Below are 11,843 nucleotides of genomic sequence, written 5' to 3'. Positions count from 1 at the left end.
TTAATTGTAATTATCTTTTCATGACTGATAAGTATATACTAAAACAACTTTTTGTCTGAAATCTCTATTGAAGTCAGTATAAGATTGGGGTGAAATTCCTTTTTTTTTTTTTCTCTCTTTTATTCCAGCTCACTCAGATTACCCTAGTATATTGCAATTGTTAGCCTTACAGAAACAAATTCCAGACCCATGTGGTCTGGAATACATAAAAGCCTCAAAGGCTTCTTCTGGTAATAACATCAATGCTCTGGTCTACAAAAGAAAAAGGGTCAAGGGCCACTGGCCAGTCTGATCTGTTTTTCATCGATCCATGTGTAAGGAACTATGACCTAGTTGCTACCCTGGGGGTTTTAAAGCTGTGTCCACACTCTCCATTTTCAGGGAATGAACACAAAGATGATTAGAAAGAATGTTCCAGAGAAAGATCGAATCACATATCCAGCCTCAATCACACTCAGAAACAAAGTGCTTGGAGTGTCTCTGTTTGGGAACATCTGTAGGCATGGTACAGTGCTCCCAGTGTGTGCCAAGGGAGAAGCTTCCCTCAGCTTCTCCAAGGTGGCTCTGCCGTCCCTGGTGGGAGACAAGCCAATCATACAACAGCCCTGGACGTATAGGACTTTTGAAAAGTCATGTTTTCCACTCGGGCCAGAACAACAGTTTTCAGTCCACAGTGACACTCACCAGAAACACCACAGGAGGCCCGCCGATCAAAGCCATGGCTGTAGAGAGCTTGCGCTTGTTGCCTCCACTATAGTTACCAGCATATTTTTCTCCATACTTCACGAGGCCCAGTTTCCGAATCGCCCACTCACCAACCTACAGTGATGAAAAGCACGTTGCCTTTGGTCTGGCTTGGGAATTTACCATGCTGTCCTACACATATATGTATGAAAGTTCTTTCACTGAGTAGGACTAGATTCTATCATCGTAACCCAACAACTGGTGAGTAGCCAAAACAGGGAGAAGCACTCCCTCTCTGCCCAGCCAGCCCTGCCCCACCACCATTACAGGTTCCCACCCTGAAAGCAGATACAAAGAACCAGCATTTTGTGCTGCTGCATTCATGAGGAAAAACAGCCTAAAGTCAATGTGTGTGGAAAAGCCATAAGGTACATATTGTCAGGATGCCAAAGGAGACAGGCTGGCTTTCAGGTGCCCACAGTACCTTGCCAACTTCTTTCTCTGGGACTCCTCTCAAAAGGGCGAAGAACTCCACGTGTTCTCTCCCAGTCAGCAGCTCTGTGATGGCATCAAACTGAGGGCAGTAGCCCATGTTCTGATGTACTTCATGTATGTTTGATAAGATACTGCAAAGAACAAGAAAACTATGTAGATTTTAAGCAGGTAGAGATACTCTGGTCAGACAATCTGGCCTGATGTTCCTGGAAAGTATGCTTCTCCATTACAAAGATACCAGTACATCTGCTGCTACTTGAAAGGACAGCCTTTCTGCCCCCAGGATGCTAGTTCTTCCTGGCAGGCAGGGTTCCTGCCTCTACCCTGCCCAGTCCTTGCACCTCCCTGGCTCTCTCAACACTTCAGTCTGCAGGTGCAGTCCCATTTCAGAATTTCTGAGGTTATGCCAACCACTGCACACTCTTTACCAACAATCTCAGTCACACTACCCTGGGGCTTTAACACTAAGGCCCCATCCTAGACTTCACTCATACGCACCATTCATAGGCACCAAGTGAGAAGGCCCAGAAATTTTGGGTGTGAGCAACACAGAACCTAGAGACACAATTTATGTTGGTGGGGTGGCTTTTGGGTTCTATGAATCCAGTCAAGTGAAGAATCAGATGTGAGAGAAGTTCCGTGTCCACATTCCAGACTGATGACTGCACCTCAGCCACAGCAGCATCACCATGAACTTGGCCTTTCGGCAGCATGCATTCCTCTCTGTGTATCTAATTAGCACTCCCAGGGTCAGCCTTTTTCAGAATTAGGATTGAGACACACATGGACACCGTGCCAGGCCCTCACAGCTATACCAACCAAATCAGTTCTTACAACCAGTCCCTGTGACAAACCTTACTATGAGCTGGTTATGACTGCCACTGCTATATGCGTCAGGAGCTTGGTACTAGGGGCAAGCCTAGGAAAGCAGTTGTGCAGCAGTAGGCCTGCTATTCCCAGAATGTCTGTTCTGTTAGGACTCCTTTACATTGCTACTGCAAAAATGTAAGAGACAGGAGGAGAGATCATGAATACACTAATTTCCTTGCTCTTTTCAATTTTATTGGCTATCCCCCTGTCCAGTGTGTTCAAATTGTGAGTCATTGCTCATTAGTGGGTTGGGAAATAAATTTAGTGGGTCGTGACCAGCACTTTTTAATGACGTAGTATAAAGTAGAATAAGAAATAGCAGAGTGCACTACAATTAGTAACAGTAGGTACTGCTTTATGAAATTTTAGGTTATACATGTGAGTGTCTACATGTCTGTGTGTACATACGAGGTTGAGATACAAAATGTATTTCCCACAAGGGTCATGGCCAGAAAACTTTGAAAACCACTGCCTTATACTATCTCGCCACATAGTAAGTCCAGAGAAGCCAGGCACAGTGGCTCACACCTATAACCCCAGAACTTTGGGAGGCTGAGGCAGGTGGATCACCTGAGGTCAGGAGCTCGAGACCAGTCTGGCCAACATGGTGAAACCCCGTCTCTACTGAAAATACAAAAAAGTTAGCCGGGCATTGTGGCGGGCACCTGTAATCTCAGCTACTCGTGAGGCTGAGGCAGGAGAATCGCTTGAACTTGGGAGGTGGAGGTTGCAGTGAGCCGAGGTCGCCCCATTGCACTCCAGCCTGGGCAGTGAGAGCGAAACTCCATCTCAAAAAAAAAAGCCCAGAGAAGCCCCACGTAAAGTACTTAGAGTAACATTATCTAAGAGGCCTGTAAAATGTAGCTGTATTCCCAAAGATCAAATTGCTTTGTGACCTGTGCAGTCTCAGAAAATGGCCTAATGGTGTCTCCGTCGATTTGTATGCTCTTTAGAGAGGGCAATTTACTTTGTAGGAATTGTTCCTGAGGAAATAATAAAAGATGTATACAGGGACAATTATATAGTGAAAAATGGAAACTAATATGTGTCCAACATTTATAAGGAATTTATTAAATAAATTATAAGTACATGTACATAGGGAAATTTTATGTAGCAATGTAACATTCTGTATCTTAGGAAATGTAACCCATTGGGAAATATTCATAATACACTCATTAACAATAAAAGCTAATTTTAAACTCTATATACAGTATGATCTCAATTTTATGGCACATTTATATGTGTATATAAGATAGATTTGGGGTGATGGAAAAGTTCTAAAACTGGATTGTGATGATGGTTGCGAAACTCTCAATTTACCAAAAATCACTGAATTGTACTCTTAAAAAAACAAGTAAATTATATGGTATGTCAATTATACCTGAATAAAACTGTTAAAAGAAGAGAATGAGACTGAAAGGAAAATGTAAATTGTGATTATCTCTAGATACTGAAATTGTGGATGATTTTATGTGCTTCTTTACCCTTTACTACATTTCAACATTTTTATGAACTCTAAAAGTACCACTGAAATCAAAAATAACAATCTATTTCTTTAAATAAACTAAAAACAAAGTCTTTGCAGCAAAATACAGGCCACTGCTTTTCTCACCTATTTTTGTTAAGGAAAGCATCTCCTCCGGTAACAGTGGTATCTCCTGTTAACATCTTGAAAGTTGACGATTTTCCAGCCCCATTAACTCCCAGGAGCCCAAAGCACTGAAAAAGAAAGATTAAGTTGTATAAGCAAACTCTAAAAACATGAATATAAATGCCCCTAACAGGTAACCACCTCAAACCTTCATTCTTAAATATCAGCAAATAATCAAATATTTTCTTGGTTTTAAGACAGTGTACAGATATTTAAATATGTATCTCATAATGGGACCATGTTAAGTATGGCTGTATTTATAAATATTATTTGAGTTGTCAGGTTGAGGCCAAAGTTAATGTGTGAAAAACAGTAATGAAAGCCAGCTATCCAAATTGCACCACCTACTCTGGCAAAAGGGCATAAAAGAACACAAACAGAAACCAGAAAGGAGAGAATCTATTTTTAAAAATCGATTTGAATGTCATCACCATCTGAAATGGATCACAAAAGCATGTTTTAGATGTGCATGCTTTTTCTGTTTTTGTTGTTGTTGAGACGGAGTCTCACTGTCACCAGGCTGGAGTGCAGCGGCACAATCTCGGCTCACTGCAACCTCCCCCTCCCAGGTTCAAGCTATTCTCCTGCCTCAGCCTCCTGAGTAGCTGGCACTACAGGTACACACAACTATGCCCGGCTAATTTTTGTATTTTTAGTGGAGACGGGGTTTCACCATGTTGGCCAGGATGGTCTCAATCTCCTGACCTCGTGATCCGCCCGCCTCGGCCTCCCAAAGTGCTGGGATTACAGGCAGGAATCACGCGCCCAGCCCCATGCTTTTTCTTAAATTGCATTGGATTCTCTAAAATCATTCTCTTGACATACAGGGTCCCTTTCTTCTCGATGACTAATTGCTCTATCCTGGCATAAATAGAGAAGCCTTTAAAATCCGCTTTTACCCCGTCTCAAGCATTGTCGCTTGACTGGGTAGAGACAGTCTGAATTAATAGGGACAAACACAATATAGACAAAGTGTCTTTACCTCACCAGGAGGAATGCCCACGCAAATCCTGTCAACAGCAGGCTTCCGCTTCCTTCTATATATCTGCAACAAACAAAATGTAAACATTCGTGAGCCTCAGTGACTCACAGCTCTCCCAAGCAACTGTGGAAGGCAGGACTATAAACCACATACACCACAACATAAGACTTGTCAATAAGCCTAAGCCATAGGCATATTTGATGTGCTAAGAGCCTTAGTCTGTGTTTGTCGCAACTGGCTTCTGAATGATTCTGAAGCTCAAAATAAAAGTGAACTTACTTTTTAACCCGTCTCTTTAGAACCATATTGTTCATTAATATCTACATAATTTTTCATTTATTCAACATATATATGTGTTGCAGGTATTTTAAAAATTAAATTCCACAGAGTAGAAATTTGTAATAAAAATATTGCAAATACTATACAGATTACAAAAAAGTAAAATTTGGAGATGCTGGCCTCTGGAGAGCTGATATAGACCCTCTTGGGCACTGGCAATATATCAGCTTTTTGGACTATGAAACTCAAAATCAACCATTTATTCTCCCTACCTCGGTTTTAACTAGATATACAATACTAGTATGTTTTAATAACTAACACATAAATGTAAGCATATAAAACCAATATATTCAAGAACGGGAATTCATATTACAAAAGTATTCTCAGTAAGAATTCTTTAAGAAGTCTCCATGGTGTTTTTAAAATAAAACTGACAGAACCTTGGTACAGATGTACATTTTGGGAACATATGCCCTTTTATTAAGCAAGTCAGCAAACTGCAGGATTACAGCACATAAAGCTGAAAAAAACTGAAGATGAGCTATTGTAACCTTTACACTCTCACCTTCGTCAACTCCTTGATTTCTAAGATGTCATTCTGGCCTCCACCATCAAGAATTCTCTGTCTTTCCCGCCTCACATCTTCATCTTCATCATTCAGAGGAGGGAGCTTCGCATTTACAGGTCTTAGGGGGGAAAAATAAGACAAATGAACCTTTCAAACTATTTTTCAGGACAAAGATTCAGTCTCTAACGGGGTATTATAAAGCCCACTCGCCACAGTTTCCAGGATGGGCAGGGAGGGGGCCGCGGGATGCCTGCACCAGGAAAATCAGTTTTATCACATATTTTGAGTTCGGTTCAATCCAACCCCCATTGGTGAGTGTTTCCCTGTGCGCTTCCCCTGTGACCCTCAGCCACGTGCTCCATGGGTTCTAAGACAAAGCTCACCTGGGCCTGATGAAGAATCTGTACTGGATCAGAACAGTAATGAGGAAGAACACCACCCCTTCCACCGCCATGGCAAAGAGGTTTCGTCCCACCAAGTCCCAAGATAATGGTGACACAAAGCGGTTCTCCCCTAGTAGACACAATGCAGAGATCCAGTCAGAATGGAGAGATCAAAAACCATGGCCCTTCCTCAAATTTGGGTCTATGTTCCTAAAAATTCACCGATCTTCCAATAAACACCAATAGCTATCACCCATGACAAGGAGGAAAAAAAAGTAACAAGCAAGTGATCACTTTCCAAGTCTGATATGGGAAAACTTTTTATGGCCTAGTAGCAATCAGAATTTCAGAGCTAATGTGTATTCGATTTGTGACTTCACTGAAGATATCTAGTATTTTTTTAATGAAACATGCCAAAAATCCTTTTAAAAAGGGAAACAACCCAAGGAATTTTTACATTATTTTTAAGAAATTCTAAGTTTTAGTAATAAGAAATATTAGCACTTTAAGCAGATGCTCCTTTCAGGAGCATACATCCTAATGAATCAATTTAATCACTAGATTCCATTAAATCTAGTTCCATGTAAATATTCCTTACATTTCTTATATATCTCCTTTGTACCCCAAGTTGGAAAAAGCCCCTCTTCTATGACCACTAAATAATATGGCCCATTTGACTATATTAGCCAGTGGATGAATAATAATCATATGGCTACAGGAGAAATATTTTTAACCATTCTAAAGGTAGAAAAAGACGTAATACATTATCATTTTATAGACTGTGTAAAAGATAATATGTGCCCTCATCTGCAGGAACATGATTCGCCTAATAGAGCCAAAGTCAGCATCTTTCCTTCTGATTCCCTGACCTTCTAATTCTCAAAGCTGTGGTTTGACTTTTCGAGGGCCTCTGACCAACCCAGTCAGTGGCATTAGCCAATGGATCCAAGCAAATGCCACTATTATCCTTACCTTCAAAACTGCCCTTTCACTTTTCTCAATGCTATCGGAGACACAGACAAATGACTGTGTCACAAAACCCATGCCACCACCAGCTGTGTTGGCATGAGCCCTATCACTGGGCATGGGGGTGGGGGAACATCCTGTGTTTAGTCACCTGCTTCTTTCCAAAACAAAGTCCAGGGTACCAAGGCCTATGTAGAGTGCCATCTCCATTAAAGCCTCCTACAACCACTGCTTCACTCACCAAACCTTTCCAGGGCATCAGCCATTGCCTGGTTTTTCACCATGTCAATGAGCCCTCGTCCCAGGCAAAAATGTGGGAAGATCAAGAACACGGACTTCAGGATATCATTGATATTATTCAGCTTCTAAAAAAAAAAAAAAAATGGGAGGGAAGGGAGGGCGAGGGAGAAGAAAATGGATGTCATTCATGGTTTATCCTAAAAATGTATCAAATTCTGAAATACGGGAATAAAGAAAAATTTGATTCTCTAGGGACAAACTGGACCTTTTAATTCAGATACCAATTAAATAGCAGCAGGCATAGTTGATGATATGTAGCAATAAAATGCTCTTCTTTAGAAAATCTGAAGAAATGGTCTAGGTATGGAGAAATAATGAATAAAGCTTAGAAACAGGCTATATTTAATCAGAAGCAAATCCATTAAAAATCCCTTAGCATTTAAAAGCAAATTGCTCATGTCTGGGTCAATATTTGAGTTTCAGGATTTTGTCAGAATTTTAGAAATTCTTCTCAAATACATCAGAACTTATGACCCCACAAGACAATAGTGGCCAAATATCTAGCCACTGAGTAAGGGGCTATATGCTGGATGCGCTGTGCTAGGGCATGGGAGAGGCAAAAGTTAGTAAGAAACAGACTCCACTCCGAGTAGGAAAGTATGTAAACAGGAAATTACCATGTAAGTGGATGTGTACTGTACTGGAGGCATGGACTGAGGACTCTGAGAGCACAGAGAAAAGAGAGAACACCTCCCAGCAGGTAAGGAAAGCTTCACATTTAAGCTACATCTTGAAGGGTAAGAGATGTACTACCGGACCCTGTGACAGAAGAAGGGCATTTCAAACCAGGCTTACAGGAGCATGGTGGTTGGGGACAACTCATCTGAAGCTTACAGCTGGGAAAGGGTGTGGTGGGTATGGACAGGAAGAGTTGTGCAACTGTAAAAGGCCTTGTGTGCTGTGTTTGGAAAAAGGCAATGGCAACCGGAATGGAGAGGAAGCCTTATTTTAGAGGTCCATACCTGGAAGAACTGACAACACAACCAGTCGAATGTGGGAAATCTGCAACAGCAAAGCAAGCATCTAGGATAACTCTAAGAGTCAGCTTGGGCAACCGAGTGGATGGTAGTGCCACTGAGTGTGACAGGGATGGTAAGAAAAGCATTATGTTCCGAAGGCGAAGAAAACTAGGACATGTCCAGTTTGGAGTATCTATATACTATCTAAATGGAGCAATCCACTAGGCAAGTGAGAATGTGAGATTAGAGTTCAAGGTTATGAACAAGGCTAAAGGCATAGATCTTAGAGATGACAATAAAAACACCAAGAAGGGTGATGGTAAAAGTCTTGGGATTGAATGGCGTCGCCCAGATCTCGTGTGCAAAGTGGAAAGCAGAGGAGCTACTCTTGGTAAAAGCAACACTGAAAAAAGAAAGAAAAAAAAAGAAACTGTCAAAAGAAACTGAAAGGCTCGACCAGCAAAATGTACGGCACAGCAAGAAAGAAAGGTGCTTTTGCCTTCTCAGGGAAGACAGACTCTGCAGAAAGGACAAGGCAGTCAGCAGCGTCAATGCCACTGACAAGTAGAGTAAAATTAAACACTGTGCTCTGGGCTCCCAGAGATGCTCATCCCAGCAGGAGTGTTCTCTCGGCATGACTCACGTTGTCGGTGAAGAGCTCCAACACAAAGGTGGCCACGCTGCCATTGATGCCGATGAAGAGGTTCACGCTGGTGAGCACCACGTAGGCTGTGCTGGGGATCTTGAACACGAAGGAGGCTGGGTACATGAGAGGTGTGATTGACCACCTGGTGAGACACAAAAAGGTAAGTGTCTACCGAGTCCCCTGTCCTCCTTCTGACCCTGGGCACCAAATGCCTTATCCACTGTGCGGTTCCCTCACTCAGAGGTGACTTACCCATACAGCAAAAGTAGAAGGGCTAGCACAGGCAGGTTGGTGGAGGACACATAGGACTTCTGCTGGAAGCAGATGAAGATGATAATGACCAGTGTGGCAGGGACAACGTAATTGCACTAAAAGTGAAAACAAAGACATACAGTTTACCCCTAAATCAAATATACAATGCATCACACAAGTCTTCACCATCATTAGACAAGAAAGGGCAGATAAACATATTGGAAAGTAACTCTGAATTAATGAAGCCACATAAACTATTAATCAAAATACCGGACAATACACTTTGACAAGCATTTTCCCCTTGGCTGATTTTATAAACTACGTGCCCTTTCTGTCTTTCCAACAGCCAAGCCAAGGTGTCACGCTCAGTAAACTGAACGATGGATTCCCAGTCAGAGTAATTTCAATTTCACAGGCAGCAAATAAGCTTCCATTCTTCTTCCCGAAGATGACTGTGTCTGTTTCATCATTAATGCTATATTACAGTCTGCCCAAGTTCAATCTCACATGTAATCTATTTATGAGGTAACTGTTCATAACATGAATGTCAGAATTGTTTCATCGCACTGAGAATAATTTTAAAGTCTGTCCTGACAGTGTATCAAGCAGTAAAATGCAGAAATAAAGACTTGACGATAGGACAATTATGAGAATTCATAGCCGGCAGAGTAAGCACAGGCAGGGAAGTGACAGTGAGCTTGTTAGCTGCTAGAAGAACTGCAGCTTCTGACTACAGGGCTCTGCCTCAGTCCTGTGCTACTTGATGTGTTTATCAACAACTTAGATGAAGACATGCTTCTAGCAAATTTCAGGAGCTACAGATAATACCCAGGAAGGTAAGAGATGGGTTCAGGGACTTGACCTTTCATCTCTGAATCACCTATGCCTCGCATAAGGCAGACACAGCATTCAGTCTGTGTTTACTGACTGGAGTAATTACTGAATCAAGCTAAAACAAAAATAAAACACATGTAATTTAATATGGATAAATATAAAGTTTAGGTTCAAAAAAAAATGAATTTGTATAGAATGAAGGAGACCCAAATTTCACAATCATTTGTGTGAAATGGAGGTTTTTGGTTTACCACCACTAAGTTGCCAGTAAGACAGTGCTCCTTCCAAAATGCAAAGTCTTTGTGCTGTAGTAATAGAAGTGTGGGCTGAAGATTAACTCCCTCTAGACTCATAACCATTCAGACCACGGCCTGAACACGAGGTTAATTCTTGGCTTTGCTTTTGAAACGGGACATTAACAATATAGAGCATGGTCATACAAGGACAATCGGATCAGAAGAGTGACAAAGTCTAAGAGCCTTGGTATGAACAGCAAAGACCTCATCATCATCTCCGCCATCACTGCTCACATTTGTACAGTGCTTTGGAGGTTACAAGACATATTCTCATATATCATCTTATCTGGGGAATACTCAGGTTAAATGAGAGTATGAGAGTTGTTTTTAAATATTCAGGGACTTGTTCAGTGGGAGAAGCATTAGATTTGCTCTGTGTAGCTTATAGTTAATGGAAGTTACAGGGAGATACATTTCAACTGTACTTTACAATAATTAGAACTTTAGAATTCCTTCAAGTCCCCCGTATTGGTCCACATAGAAGCAATATATTGTAGCTGGCACAAAAACATATTTGCAATGGATGGATAAGCTGCTGATAAAATGTATAGAGTTTTCAAATGACAGATGGCTTTCCTAGTAAGGCAAAGAACATTCTGACTCTGGAGGTTAAAACCCATCAGAAAAATCAGAGGCATTGACTTGGAGTTTTGACTTGCATCTCTCTGATTCTTGGGAAAGTTCTCACATAGGAACTTAAGTGGCAGTGGTATTAATTTTCATCATTGTGTACAGATTTTTCCCTCTGGTGTGACATGAACTCTGGTACCCAATGCTGTGATTGGTGTCATGAAAGTCATCACCTGCCTCTGGCTTTTCCTTTTTCATACATCTTTAGAGTAGCAGGAACATTTCCTGATGATAGCCAGGGCTCTTTCTTTCTTATCCCTATCAATCCATGGCCCTGACAGACATTACAAAGATACAGCAGACCTGTGTCCTTACCATATCCCAGACAAAATTAGAGAGCCAGTAGATGACAGGCTTCACTCCACTGATGAACTGCAGGTGTTTTGCTTTGCTGACCCGCTCCTGGATCAGGAATACGACAAAGCTGGCTGGGACGAAGGACATCGCAAAGATGACGCAGATGGACACAAGGACATCCACTGATGTGGTCATCCTGGAAAGAAAAAGGGTATGAAAATCTGAGGGGTCTTTGATGCAATTGGGGCTCAATCAGTGAGGACACGGACACACACAGATATCTGAGGCACAGCCCAAGGAAAAACATCTGTTCACCAGACACATTTTATTCTGGGTTAAGATGATTATTTTTAAGTCAAGAAATATGACAATGTAAATGCCAAACTGACACTACTGAGGTCAAATTGTGATACCACTGCCACAATAAAACTAATGAAGGAAGTCAGAGTGGTTAATGGTATTCACTTTGGTCCACTGTTCGTGACCTTGTAAGAGTAGTAAGTTGTAAATTTTCACACACAAAGGACTAGTGGGGCTTGAAAACTAAATGAGAGCAGAAATATTACTGTGCAACTACTCAAATAAATTAATTTTTTCTGGCTGTAAATCAACTTGAAAATAACAGTATGTAGCCTATTGATTTAACACATACAAAAATTTTATCAGATTCTTATAAGAAGAATGGTCTTATAAGCCCATTACACGGGGTCTTGGTATAAAGATCCTAGTGTCCTATATTAGTATCCTATAG

The 11,843-nt window shown here is 41.4% G+C and overlaps 1 protein-coding gene across 2 annotated transcripts in view; it reads right to left on the bottom strand.

The window, feature by feature from the left end:
- Positions 1-11,843, bottom strand: part of ABCA1 (ATP binding cassette subfamily A member 1) — a 146,677-nt gene that overhangs the window by 6,283 nt on the left and 128,551 nt on the right. For both annotated transcript variants that reach the window (XM_023202438.2, XM_023202430.2), the window contains exons 37-46: positions 11,111-11,288; positions 9,036-9,151; positions 8,781-8,925; positions 7,120-7,243; positions 5,913-6,042; positions 5,527-5,647; positions 4,683-4,745; positions 3,662-3,768; positions 1,169-1,310; positions 685-819 (exon numbers count right to left, since the gene is read on the bottom strand). In XM_023202438.2, coding sequence (XP_023058206.2) covers positions 685-819; positions 1,169-1,310; positions 3,662-3,768; positions 4,683-4,745; positions 5,527-5,647; positions 5,913-6,042; positions 7,120-7,243; positions 8,781-8,925; positions 9,036-9,151; positions 11,111-11,288 — 1,261 coding nt within the window. The remainder of the gene's footprint in view (positions 1-684; positions 820-1,168; positions 1,311-3,661; positions 3,769-4,682; positions 4,746-5,526; positions 5,648-5,912; positions 6,043-7,119; positions 7,244-8,780; positions 8,926-9,035; positions 9,152-11,110; positions 11,289-11,843) is intronic.

This window comes from Piliocolobus tephrosceles, chromosome 14 (genome assembly GCF_002776525.5).
Source record: "Piliocolobus tephrosceles isolate RC106 chromosome 14, ASM277652v3, whole genome shotgun sequence".
In the NCBI taxonomy this organism is placed as follows: Eukaryota; Metazoa; Chordata; class Mammalia; order Primates; family Cercopithecidae; genus Piliocolobus; species Piliocolobus tephrosceles.
The sequence above is the reverse complement of the archived record's forward strand: the minus strand, read 5'-3'. Positions and strand labels throughout refer to the sequence as shown.